The following is a 14267-nucleotide window of genomic DNA, read 5'->3' on the forward strand; positions in this document are numbered from 1 at the left end:
ATAAACCTGAATTTCATGACACTATGACAGTTGTTTTGAATGACAGTATATTGTTGAATTTTGTTTCCCTAAAAATATAATAATATTACGTGGTTAGCCAGAAGCAATTTTTGAGAATATACCAATCTATTCATTAATAGAAATATCCTAACAGAGGTTGTTTATAAATCACTGATTATTAACGTAAACCTTATCTGGTATGTTTTATCTGGAATCTTTTTTTCCTTTTCGTCATGTCAACAGAGAAACGGATATGCATTTCACAATATTATGATTGGCCTTTCCTCTGTCAACTTTAATCTAATTCAACTGTTGTACAGTCTAAAATATAGGATTTGACATTTGCGGATTCCAAGGAATTGAGTTGTTCATTAATTACTCAAAAGTCGAATTGAAAAAGAACATATTTTTAGGGGTTAGAATTTAAAACATGCTTAAACAAGGGATGGTCTCAAGTTTCTTACTAGTCTTAAGTCTTAACCCACATTTCCATTATTGGACGCAAATTCATTTTCAGCCATTTCTTTCGCATCTCTCCTGCATCATTCCTATCACTGTCAATATAATCATATTATTCCGATTAGATAAATTTGTTTACATAACTTAAAAATCGAGACTAAAAATACTTTAAATATATTTTTATTTTTTAACACTTTGAAACAATTTTTTTATTGATAAAACTATGACATCAAACTTTAAATACAGTTATATATACTCACAATTTTATCTTAATAAACTCCAAGTCATAACACTTTCCTTAAGCGATTTTAGTCTACGCTGATTTATGCTAGATCAATATAAAAAAATTATATCAAATTAATGGACTTTAATGAAACATGTCATTAAAAAGTAATAAGACAGAAAAACCATATTTAATCTCAAACTCATTTCTTCACTAGGAAGCATATGAAATTTACCCGAAAAAAAAAACTTGATAAAAAAACTTGTTTTATGTCTAAAAGGGTACAATCGTAAAAGTTAATTCTAATCATACTGGACTTCAGTAACAAAGATGTTGGGAGAAATGTCTACTGTCTATCATCAAATTTGAAACACACTTGAATGTGCGCACTTTTTCAAGTGGGACCTGTACCTTCTCATTATTTTAATTTATTTCAAAAATATTTATATCTCTCCAATATTTTCTTTTATTCCAAAAATGTCCTACACCTCTCCACTATTCTTAACCATTTTTCTCTATCTCTCTACATTAATGGAGCATTTACATGCCTTATTGATGAAGCATTTACATGACTTAAATTTCAACTTGTAATATATTTTCTTAAATAAGTTTGATTCAATCTTATTTTTGTTGTTTAATATATTTTTTTCTTTTCAAATTACTTAATAAATGGTAAAATTTTGTTCTAAATTTTACCATTTATTAAATAATTTGAAAAGAAAAAAATATATTCCAACAACAAAAATAAGATTGAATCAAACTTATTTAAGAAAGTATATCACAAAGTTCAAATTTGAGTCATGTAAATGCTCCATTAATGAGCCATGTAAATGCTCCATTAATGGAGAGAGAGAAAGAGAAAAATTGTTAAGAATAGTGGAAAAGTATAGGATATTTTTGGAATAAAAAAAAATAGTAAAGAGATATAAAATATTTTTCAAATAAATTAAAATAGTGGGGAGATACAAGTCCCAGTTGGGAGGTGGTGGGCACAACACCCCGTTTGAACCGAGAAGAGAGCCCACTTGAAAGACTAACAACAGATAATGGGTTACTTCGTCCTGCACCTCCCTTTCTTCTTTTTACACCATCATAAAATATTTAATCCCATTTTAGTCCTGCACCAATCACATTTATGCACCTCCATCTTTATCTTGTTCCCCGATCCCTTCTCCCATCCACACTGTTGCACTTCCATCTTCGTCTTCTTCACATCCATCTTTGCACAATTTTTCATTGCCTGAGGTGATATTGGGGGATGATTTCACTAAAAGGTTCAAAACACGTCATTTTTTTAATAACCGAATTTCGAAATCATGCAAGAACGACTGGATTTAGAGATCCGATTGTGTATAATGTATGAACCAGATTCTAAAATCCGGTTAAGCGTGTAATGTGTGAATCGATTTTTTTTATTTTTTTTTCATGAGATTTCAAATTGGATGAGTGGTTGAACCTTGAATTTGGAATAAAAGCGCGTTTATGACTTTTGAACCAAACGAAGCCTTATTTGTGCCAAACAAAAAAAATTAGTGAGCAGCCTGCCTACACCTTTTTTTAATCCCTGTTTTGTTGTAAGAAGTTTGGTGCCTTCTTTGGCTGCTCATTGAAACATTCAAGGTGTTTTTTAATTCACTGTTCCATTATTCAATATGGATTCTATCATTATCATTCATTTGTCTTTTTCTCCTTAACAATCGTTTATTCTTGATTAAATGCCTCTTTTGGTCCCAGTTTTGGTTACGAATATTCGAAATGGTCTCTATTTTATTTTTTGGTTCAATGTGGTCCTAAAGAACATAATTTATTTTCAATTTAATCTTTGTTTGTGGTTCACGGAATTTGTAAAAAGGACTAAATTGAACACAAATTAAGTTCTTTAGGACTATATTGAACAGAAAAAGGACTAAATTGAACACAATTACATTCTTTAGGACTACATTCATAACCAAAACTAGGACAAAAAAAAAGTATTTAACCTTTATTCTTTTAACCATTAACAAGATCAAACAAACTTTTATATTGAATTCTTTGTTTCTCTTTTTTAAATCATAACATTTTTAAATTAATTACTTTTATTTATTTTTTTACATTTTCTTAAAATCAATCACTTTTTGTAATAATAATGAAAAAAATCCGATAAATTATATAAATATAATGATATTAATGGGATTAGAATACATATACATCAATATCTATTATTTCATAATGACTCATCAAAGAATAAAAAAATTAGATTTACCTAGTGAATAAAATATAATTAAAAAAAATTGATTAAGATTAAATTTGATCAATATAAAAAAAATATTATTTTAAAATAGATTCTTAGAAGTGATTCTAATAAATTGTTTTTATTAATAAATAAATATACTCACAAATTCAAATATTTCATGTTTTCAAGCCATTATTTTAATTTTTCAAATAATATTTCTAAAACTTATTTTAAATTATATAAATTTTCTTATTTCAGTAAAACTTATTTAGTTTTTTTTTTCAAAATTAAACTTACCAAGTCAAAATTTGAAAAAGTGTTCATATGACCAAGGGAAGAAAGGGTAATGTACCTAATTATAAAAAAAAAAATATGCATGGATATAGATTTAAAATTTATTTTGATGAGTAGACTTTTTGTACCATTTCAAAATATATATACGTGATAACTTATACTTTAGAATTGAGTGTTTCTAAAATACACATAAAAATATAAAAAGAAATCAGAATAAAATATAAACAATACTTTTAGTTTAAGAAAGACCATATGAACAAAGTAAAGATAATGTTTGTCTTTTTTCTGTTGTTGTTTGGAATGAATCCACATAGACTCATGGTTGTGATTTCTTGTTTTTATAAAACTTGTCAACTCATGATTTTTGTTTTGGTTGAGCTTGAATATCTGCAACACCGATCATATTTTAAATCATAAGTTCATGCTAAAGTTAATATGTGTCGAAATATGCGAATTGGATTTGTGAATGACGAGGTCCTCATAATTTGTTTATTAGAGAAGAGGTACACCAAGATTTTTTCTAACTTACATATGCCAATCCATGTATGCATAAATTAGTGAGTGATTTAGTATCTTTTCGTTATGTCACTCTATTTTATTAATTTTTATTTTTTTTTGGTAATTATTAACCATCCATTTTTTTTAAATAAATAAATTTAGGTCAAAAGTTTTATCATGTATTTTTTAAAAGTGTTATTATTTAAAAAACTTAAAATATATATTTGCCAACGTTGTTAACTTAGTTTATAAAGTTGGTTCTCTAATATTAGAAAATTAGTATTCAAATAAAATTTAAGTTAAATTATTAATATATCTGGCTTCTTTAATTAAAATTTTCCATTTAAATTAACTTTATTATAAAAATGATAGAGTTTTCCATTTTCCATTGTTAACTTACTCTTCAATGAATTAGAACAAAAATTTTAGTTTAAAAATGATAAGCCAATAGTTAAACTAGAGTTATCTTGGATAAGTTGGTGATTAATCCGAGTAACCTATTTTGTCATAAATAACACTTGAAATCAATAAATACACCTAAATAATAGAGTAATTTAGTGATGATAATCCCTTGAAATGTTAAAATTTCCCTTTTAAATAAAAGTTTAAGTGAAGCATTAGTGTCAGTTAATATAATTAGATTAGACACAATTTTGTAAGGAGCAGACCTTTATGAAAAAAAAAGAAAAAATTATAATTTTAGAAAAGATGTAAATTGTTTATTAATTATTATAAATTATGGTATATTAAGCAAACAGCAGAGCATTGAAGATAACAGGAAAGAGTGTATTACGCTATGTATGCCCTTTTACCAAACAGCGAGTTGGTGTAAAAAGCAAAACATGATTGGGTAAAGAACACAATAATCACCTTTGGGTTGTGCTGTGTTTGGTGCTCATGCATTGATTGCTGTGTCTTCTGCCGACACTTGTTTAGTTTTGCCGTCATGTCATGTTTTGTCCTGATTTTCTTCCGTTCAAATTTGCATCCCATATATCCCTTTTCACATCTTTAACACTTTCACCTATTTACCCCTCTACAATCATGACACCTGTATATTCTCTTTTTTAAAAAATACCTTTATCTTTTTATTTTAATCTTTCTCATTATTGCAAAATAATACCAAACTCAAAATAATGTAAGTTGTTAGCTATATGGATCACCAAATATATTCTAATAACTTAAAACAGAGACTTCTAAACTACTATTTTTATTTGAAACTTAAGTCATTGTATTTGGTAAATAAATTTGGGTTAATAAAAATAAGACTTCTTCACAGATAGTCTAAAATACTTTCACCTTAACTAAATTATATAAGATAATATTTAAATATAATTTCATAAGTACGTTCATGTTCATGGTATATAACATGATATATCTATATTTATATATAGTTATAATAGGCATAATTAGGATATGATCAGTAAATTTAATCAGATCACATTTACAGATGCAATTTTTTTTATATCTTTATCTAATGAATTTATATATAGCAAGAAATCATGAACTCTTGCAATGACTATTTTAAAAATTATATTTAAATGATTTATGCTACATGCTTTTTCATCTTAATAAAATTGAAAAATAATCTAGTATAATTCAATTGGTCTAACACTTCTATTTTGTTTGGACAAATAAATAAATAAAAGGGGAAAATATAATTTTTTATATTTTTTTAAAATGAAAAAAAAGGAAAATAGAATTTTAGCAATAGTTTTGGGTGTGTGTGAATAAACAGAAAGAACAAAAGGGAAGGGAGAAGAAAGGAAAGCGACCCAGAATTTATTTGACTGTTGTATCATGGGAAGTACAAAGGTACCCTAAATCATAAGGATGACTAATATTATTATTAGACTATTGCTATTAATGATAAACCAAGGTATTTTAGTATTACTCGCCCTATTTATCTCTTTCTCTCTTTCTTTCTTCAATGTCCTTGCAACAGAAACACTGAAGAAACCCCAGCAAGGAAAGGTTGGCACTTGGGCCATCTGTACCTGAAAACGTTGTTTATCTATGGAGACCAACAAACAACAGAGGAAGAAATGGTTCCTGCCACTTGTATCATCTCTACTTTTGTTAACCTTACTCATACTCTTTTCCATCTTCGTCTCCACCGATTCTTCCTCTTTGCTCTCCCTATACCGTACACGTGGCAGAGTGGAAGAGCCTCGTTTCGTCGAGTCAAAGCTCAGGGTGTCTTCCACGTCATCCAGCGAATCCGTTCCCAGGATCGCCTACCTGATCTCGGGGTCAGTGGGTGATGGCGAGACTCTGAAAAGGACCCTCAAGGCCCTTTATCATCCCAGGAATCAGTACGCTGTGCACTTGGACCTCGAGGCTTCTACGCAGGAAAGATTGGAGCTTGCCAACTTCGTCAAGAACGAGCCTCTCTTTGCCAAATTGGGCAATGTTAAGATGGTTGTTAAGGCTAACTTGGTCACCTACAGGGGACCTACTATGGTCACTAATACCCTTCACGCTGCGGCCATTTTGTTCAAGGAAGGTGGACTCTGGGATTGGTTCATCAATCTAAGCGCTTCTGATTACCCCTTGGTAACCCAAGATGGTACGCCACCCTCTCCTTAACTTTTCTTTTTGTATCTTCGACGAGCAAAACTAGGCACTGCTTTTGGTTGGATTCAGTGTCTGTGTTACGGAGATTTTGTTGATTCGTGATCTTTCAAACCGGGCCGGGCATTTATTTATGTCTTGGCTGTTTCCCAGGTTTTGATTTTGTGTTAATGGATTAAAATGCTGGTTTGTTTTGGAATGCATTTCTTATATGTGATGTGAGAACCTGTTGCTGCTGATTTTGAGATAAGTATAGAGACTTGCTGAATTTTAAGTTGATCTGATCTGGTCCCAATATTAGTCCAAAGTGTTCTATTTGTCGATTTGCTCATCCATGAGTTGTTTGTTTTTGTCAGCTGACAGGCTTGTTCCTCTCTCTCTTCTTGTGGCCTGGGGTGGTGGGGGAGGAAGAATGCCGGGTTTCAGATAAGAGTAAAATTGTTTGTAACTACGTTTCTGCTTTGATGCTTCTTTATGTTTTTTGAAAAAAACACTGCCAATGTTTGTTAAGATAAATTTCCGTTATGGATTTTTTGATGGTTTGTTTGTTAAATGCTTAAATCTGTTAATTTGTTGAAACTTAGTAAAGAATGTGAACTGTGAATTATATGTTTCCCTGTTTTCACGATCACTCAGTTCATCTATTTTTCTCAACAGATCTGTTGCATACGCTGTCATCAACTCCGAGACACCTTAACTTTATTGAGCACACCAGTGATATTGGCTGGAAAGAGTAAGTTGCTAATCCTTTCATCCTGTGTTATATTGCATGGTTTTCTTTATTTCCTTCAAAAGTAACGTGCAATTTCGTTAAGACTTTGCTGTTTCCTTTTTTCAATAGAGATCAGAGAGCCAAGCCTGTTATAATTGATCCAGCACTTTATAGTGTCAATAAATCTGATTTATTTTGGGTGACAGAGAAAAGAAATGTTCCCACAGCATATAAGCTGTTTACAGGTATGGTATCGGATGACTTATCTTGCTTAAATCTTTATTTTGTTAATTTTCTCATTCCACGTTTATTAGTTTGCTTTTTTACATATGTAGAATGTTTCAGTATTATAAGACATGCTACCGTAGAATAAATTGAAGATTTTACGGAAAAAAAATTGAAAATTGAAGTCAAACAGTAATGATGGAGATAGAGAGAGGGGGAGGTAGAGCCTTTGGTTTTAGTATATGATTACCCCGAACTACGACACCTTTTCACCTTTCTCCATTCTTTTACTTTTCTCTTGTTGGCCACAGTTTTTCACACCCGTCTTGAACTCAAATATCTCATATAGATGTACTACTGATTGCCATTGGTATTCCTAATATAGATGTGGCAATTATCATGAGAGGTGTGTCACTTACCCGTAAATTTATTTCATTCATACGAGAGGTCTAATTGCATACGCTTATTCTGGTGTCCTTTCCCTCTATTTTATGTTGACAATTGCTAACATGTACCGTAAGGACATTGGTAAATGGAACAGCAGAAGCAAGTAACTGTTAATTTTATTGAAAATACAAAAATCATTTAATAATTACTTTTATAAGTAATTAACAAAGTGTATTAAATGCACCTTAACCAATGTCATCAGGTCCTTTGTTAGCTAGCATGACCCTTTTAAGTTTGTTTCAAAATGAAGCCATTTGCAGTCAAACATCCGCACAATATTACCTAGTTTACTTGAATCTATGACATACCACACTTTATCATCTGAAATTTTTTAAATAGTTTTCCTTAAGTTGAAAGACCTAGTAGTAGTATTTAACTATGCTTTCTGGGTTTTGTCATGGTACTTGATTTTGCTCAGGTTCTGCTTGGATGATGCTCTCTCGCCAATTTGTCGAGTATTTGTTATGGGGATGGGATAACTTGCCTAGAATAGTCTTGATGTATTATGCCAACTTTCTATCCTCCCCCGAAGGTTATTTTCACACAGTCATCTGCAATGCTGATGAGTTCCGGAACACTACTGTAAATCATGACCTCCATTTCATATCATGGGATAACCCTCCAAAACAACATCCACACTTCCTAACAATCAATAACTACGAGGAAATGGTGGAGAGCAACGCTCCATTTGCTCGGAAATTTGGCTGCAACGAACAACTCTTGGATAAGATTGATACTGAACTCCTGGGACGAAACGAACATGGTTATGTCCCTGGCAAGTGGTTTGACCGGACAAATTCAAACACCACCAAACCATATTCTGCCATAAAAAATATCACCGAACTTAAGCCTGGCCCTGGAGCAGAAAGACTCAAACGTCTTATCAATGGTTTATTGTCAGCAGAAGATTTTCACACTAAGCAGTGTTCTTGACTCCCAGTTTTAAACACCTTTTATGCTCACTGCTGTTTATCCATCACTCAGCGGCAACAGGCAAACCATTATGATGTTCAGTTGACACCCGAGGATGTTCCGAGACAAACACGAAATATGAAAAGATATAGCAGAAAACGGAAGGGACCATTTCTTCAATAGTACGTGTTACCTTCAATTTCTATTTTTACACAAATTCTAACGTGACCACACTTTTGTAGGTAATATGTATCCATTGATTTGATTCACATGATTTATTGAATTTCATGAATAGCAATGACGAGTCATCATCATCTACGCAATTGTCGTGCTCTGCAGAATGTCTTTATAGTAAATAAGAGATTCAGTTATGTAATGCATGGGCAGAATGCTTGCTACTGGTAGGTTGGAAGTGGCACAAACCCGTGAAAAGTACTTTCCCAACTAATCTTTTTACAAGAACACGCTCAAGTAGCTGCCACTTGTTCTGTTTTTTTTGCTTATCTCATCCTTTTCTTGAGTTACATTCAATACCATTTTCTATCTATTACCTCATGAATTGATGAACTATTAAACACATTAGTTTCTTCTAAATTCACCTTGTTGATAAAAGAATTCCTTATACACGTTTTTTGAGCAAAGAATTCCCCTGCATGGAACTCAACCAGTTCAAAAATACTAAGAAACTACATTTTTTGTTGAGAAACAAACATTTTCTGTGCATGAACTTGTATTAATTAAAATTACACTCTTCTTTGTAACAATTGGGAAAGGAAATAAAATAATCTTGACTTCACGATAGATCGAAATAGTAACGCACAAAAAGAGTACATAATAAGCCTTAGAACAATTCTCTTTTTTTCTTTATTGTTGAATTCTTCAAATTTATCTCAAAATGACATGATACATAAACAAGATGACAAAGGTATTATTGTGAAATCGAAAAGAAAAATATTCTAAACCAATATATGACAGTCATGAAAATTGAGTTTTAAGACTTCATACAAACTATTCAATTCTCCATTGGGTTGAATATAGTAAATTCCAAGTTTGAGTTAACATCAAAATATCATTTACTATCGTTGTTAACAAATTTAAAGCAAAGTAATAAAGTACCTAAATAGATAATTATATTTGAAGTTAAATATCTCTAAGAATAGTTTTTTACATGCTTTAAACTTAGAGTAAGTTTTTTCTTCTGAAATTTATAAATATTTTTTGTTTTAGTCGGCATGTGCCAACACCCTTTAGAAATATCGTAATTAATAAGAATAACTAACTCATTTTGATTTTGTATTTTTATGGTCAAGAACCTAATCTAATATAGTTTTATTTGCTTTTAAAAATTATTCAGTTCAACAACATTCAAAATATTTTTTTTTTTTTTTGCAAAATACGGGAACTAAATAATAATGTCAAATATGAGAAACAAAAAGAGAACTCCCTGAATATTTTAGGACTGATTTTTATAGGTTTAATACCTTAATTGGTCCTCTAATTTGTCAACTAATCTCATTTTGGTCCTCTATTTTGCAACAGTCTCAATTTAGTCACAAATTTTGAAAATATGAACACATTGTATCACATCCGTTAAATGGTAGCAGACGGCGTTAAGTGTTGATGAGTTGTAATTTTAGTTTTTACCACGTGTCAATGTGAAATAAAATGGAATGCCTTTGGTGGATGACGAAGCCCTAAGATTTAAGGGCAAGCCCTAAGTTTTAAGGGAATCCCCTCTCATTCTTACTTAATTGTGGAGTTGGGGAAGAAGAGGTATTTCATTCATCTTGGGTAAGAAGAGTTGTAGTGAAGCATTGTGTTCTTGAGGTGCTCCTAAGGATATGTCTCGTTCATCAACCTCTTGTAAATGTTTGGGTTCGTCCATGCAACACAGTACTGGCAGTGTGAAGAGGTTGAGTGCAAAACCAACATGCTTCTGTGGTCAGAATGCAGTGTTTCGAATTGCCAGAACACCTAAGAACAAGGGGAAAAAATTTTGGGGGTGTCCTAACTTCAAGGTGAGTTTTCCATAACCATTATTCTTTGGGGTTGCCCTAAATTTTGGGTTTTGACGAAGCTCTTTGTGTTGTTCTTGAACAGGGTGGAAATGCCGAATTGGTTGGGTGCAACTTCTTTGAGTAGTGCTTGGAAGAAGGAAATCAAGGAGTGGTAGAAGAAAGGAGTGCTACTGCACGAGCTAAAGAAGTGGGTTCGATGAGTATGGAAGAAAGTTATCTTGAAAAGATGAGAATGGCTTCTATGGAGAAAACCTTACTTAGGTTGGAAAAGTGGTTTAAAATCTTAGTGGGGATGATGTTTGTGAACTTTATTTTCAATGTAATTTTAGTGTCACTGTTGCTGAAAGTTGGGTGAAAGTTGTATTAGTGGAGATGTTTGTATTTCAGTGGTTTTTCATTTGAGTAATGTGGTATGAAGCTTTTGATTGCTTAAGTTGTATCCTTGATGGCTGATATCAAAAATAAAATGGTGATTTGAATAGCCAATTTACAGAAAAGTGTTGTAAATCAAAATTTGATGTTTGGAGCAAGTTTTCTTTATGAAATATAACTTATACAAGGTACCAACAAAGGCTAAATTGTATGGAATCAAAATATCAGTGGTACAATTGGTCTTTAACACCAACTTTAAGTCAATTTAGCCAGCAATTTTTATCAGAGGAATGAAACTGAACTTAAATTAAAATTTTTGTTTTGGAGCAACTTTTATTTATGAAAACTGACTTGTACAAGCTTCAACCAAAGGCTAAATATTATTTAATCAAAATATGAGTGGTACAGTTGCTGTTTAACAGCAATTGTAAGCCAATTTATGAGAATTGTTATCAATCTTCATAGCTACCAAAATGACATGGTGAACACAAATGTTCTTTAATCAATATCGAAACTGATATCCAATTCATATCCAAACTAATATCCAATATATCTGACAAATTACATCCAAAATGATATATCTGAATATGATTACATCCAAAATGATATCCTAATATCATTACATCCAAAATCATAACATGATTACATCCAAAATATTAGAGTTCAAAATTTAAATAAGGTCAACATCAGTTACATCATTCATCATTCAACAATAGTTTCATCCTAATAGCAGTCATCACTTATCATTCACAGTGGGGTCTGGTTGTTGAGGAGGACCACTTGCAGTTGCAATCAGAATGGATTCTTGGGTAAGTGGAACATCTGTTGGTGGACCTTGGGTGCCTTGTGTTTGTTCAGAAGCAGATTGGGCAGTAGGTCTTTGTGGACAACCTTTCTTGTTGTGACCAAGCTCCTTACATATACCACATTTTTTTCTCTGCCCACCCTTTCTTAACTCACTATCATTCTTCTTCAACTCCCAGTCCTCCAATCTTCGTTTCTTTTTGGGCCTTCCTGGCATTGTCTTATTCTTTGGAGGTAATATATCTGAATAGGGTGTTACCTCCCAGATATGTTGACCATTGATAGGGTAAATTATGTTGTTGTAAGTCTCTTCATAAGTGGACTTTCTAAACCAGTGGGTTATGTAATCTTCTGCATTGATGTTCAAAAACTTCATTGATGTTATGGCATGCGCACAAGGAATGCTAGTAATTGCCCATTTTCTACATGTGCAGTCCATGGTGTCCACATTGACAACAAATTGGTGGCCAAATTCTGAAATATGCATGACTTCAAATAATTTCTCTCTTGACCACCTATATGTAACACAGAATTTACATCAAAGAACTTAGAACAAATCAAGATAAATGGCTAATATTATGTAGTGAGACAATTTATAAAACTAACCTTGGTAACCAATATCTTCCTAAGGAAGACTCCTTTTGAAATCTATTCCAAACCTTAGGGCAGATTGAAGCATGATACTGTGTCATCTTTGTCTTGTTGGCAGCCCATCTCTTCATAATGTATACCCTAATGTCTTCTAACATGCTAATAATAGGCTTAGACCTACTATCTACTAGCATACTATTAAAGGCTTCATACATGTTGTTGACAAGAGTGTCACATTGTGATCTAGGGGTGAATCTAGATCATGACCAATACCTGTCATAAAATTAAGAAATAAAAACTATTAAAGTTCTGAAGTATACAAAATTGAACTATGACTATAACAAATAAAATTAACAATTCAGAAACATACCTAGGTGGAATTGAAAGCAAGTATTTAAAAGCCTCATCATTGATGGCTTTAATATTCCTCATCTCAGCTTCCCATTGTTGTGGATGTGTGGCTACTGCTGCCCTCCACATGAGACGTTTAAGGTCTTTTCCTGGAAATGTTTTTCTAAAATTTGAATAGAGATGCCTAACACAAAACNTTTGCTCAACCCNTGGTANAAGATCTTGAAAAGATGCCAAAAGACCCTGCCATGTTCAAAATATTGAGTTACATATTGTGTAATGAAGATATTAATTTAAATGTACAAGAACCAAGTTCATTGACCTTTTGTTGGTCTGACATAAATGTAATTCCTGCACACACATCTTTCCCACCAAGGTCCTCAATTAGCAGCTCCAAGAACCAGGTCTAACTTTCTTTGTTTTCAACCTCAACCACAACATATGCTATGGGCAACATTTGCTCGTTTCCATCTCTTCCAATTGCTGTTAATAACTCCCCTCCATACTTGGTTTTCAGAAAACATCCATCCAAGCCAACAATAGGTCTACAACTCACAAAGNTATCCTTGCATGCCTTCAAGCATGCATAAAATCTTTGAAAAATCACCTCACCATTAATGTTATCCACTTTAATTTGAACTGTTGAACCTGGATTTGTTTTCAGGAGCTCATGCCCATAATCATAAAGTCTTCTATATTGTTCATGGAATGATCCTTCAATTTTATCTTTTGCCATGGCTCTTGCCCTAAAAGCCATATTTCTTGATATCCCTACATTCCATTTCCTAGTCAATTTATCTCTAATATCCATCACCTTCATAGTTGGGTTCTCTCTCACAGATTTCTCCATCCTTTCACTCAACCACTTAGAAGTCATCAACTTCACATTGAAATCCCTACTACAGATGTGACTATCAACAACTTTTCTAAGTTGTCATGCATTGACATCAATCCTAAAAGCACAATAGGCATACCAATTACATTTTCCTTTTCCACCCAAGCACTTCACAATAATCCTTTTCTTGTCATTCTTTATAAATTTCATGTTTCTTCCATTACTAAGTGCACAAGTCCGAATACCATCCATGAATTCCTTTTTCTCAGCGAAAAAGATTCCTACCTCCCATTTATAACCATCCATACTTATTGGCATAGTAAAAGTTGGAAAGGTTGTCTTCTTACTAGACCCACCATCCTCTTCACCCTCACTGTCCTCAACATCACTGATCAGCTCCTCTGACAGCCACTCATTGTCAGACAACCCACGCACACCATCCATATTGTTCTCATTGTCAAAAGATTTAGAAGAATCAAGCACTCGACTGGAATGTTGTTCTCTAACATTTCCTTTGTAGCACCCAATGTCACACTGCACGGTGACATCATGTAGATCTTCCTGCTCACTCTCATTCTCATGTAACTCCTCACCCTCACTGTCCTCTACATCATCATCCTCTCCTAAATCTTCTACCTCAAAATCATCAACCTCATGCACCTCTGGTTCCTGTACATGATGGAGGTTACCTTGGACCTCAACTTGGACCTCATGTAACTCCTCACCATCCTGAACCTCAT

The 14267-nt window shown here is 32.6% G+C and overlaps 1 protein-coding gene across 3 annotated transcripts; it reads left to right on the plus strand.

Annotated features, from left to right (window-relative positions):
* The first annotated feature begins 5453 nt into the window (after window positions 1-5453).
* On the plus strand, window positions 5454-9127 carry LOC106769500 (beta-glucuronosyltransferase GlcAT14B). Of its 3 annotated transcripts, none has more exons than XM_022783781.1 (5): window positions 5454-5501; window positions 5632-6255; window positions 6918-6993; window positions 7102-7217; window positions 8063-9127. In XM_022783781.1, exons 2-5 carry the CDS (start codon window positions 5703-5705, stop codon window positions 8575-8577), a joined length of 1260 nt encoding a protein of 419 aa, XP_022639502.1. In that variant the 5' UTR covers window positions 5454-5501; window positions 5632-5702; the 3' UTR covers window positions 8578-9127. The 3 variants fall into 3 exon arrangements, 2 of the variants coding, with proteins under 2 accessions (XP_022639502.1, XP_014510627.1); XR_002668755.1 differs by lacking the exon at window positions 5454-5501 and having other exon boundaries at window positions 5561-6255; window positions 8063-8738; window positions 8852-9127; XM_014655141.2 differs by lacking the exon at window positions 5454-5501 and having other exon boundaries at window positions 5561-6255.
* The last annotated feature ends 5140 nt before the right edge of the window (window positions 9128-14267 follow it).

The sequence above is a fragment of the Vigna radiata genome, chromosome 7 (assembly GCF_000741045.1).
Source record: "Vigna radiata var. radiata cultivar VC1973A chromosome 7, Vradiata_ver6, whole genome shotgun sequence".
Taxonomy (NCBI): domain Eukaryota; kingdom Viridiplantae; phylum Streptophyta; class Magnoliopsida; order Fabales; family Fabaceae; genus Vigna; species Vigna radiata.

Bases quoted from the DNA above. Each gene is read 5' to 3' on its own strand.
- LOC106769500 (XM_022783781.1), top strand. From the start codon at position 5,703: ATGGAGACCAACAAACAACAGAGGAAGAAATGGTTCCTGCCACTTGTA. The intron at 6,256-6,917 runs GTACGCCACCCT...TTTTCTCAACAG, and splicing joins CCCCTTGGTAACCCAAGATG to ATCTGTTGCATACGCTGTCA. The intron at 6,994-7,101 runs GTAAGTTGCTAA...TTTTTTCAATAG, and splicing joins AGTGATATTGGCTGGAAAGA to AGATCAGAGAGCCAAGCCTG.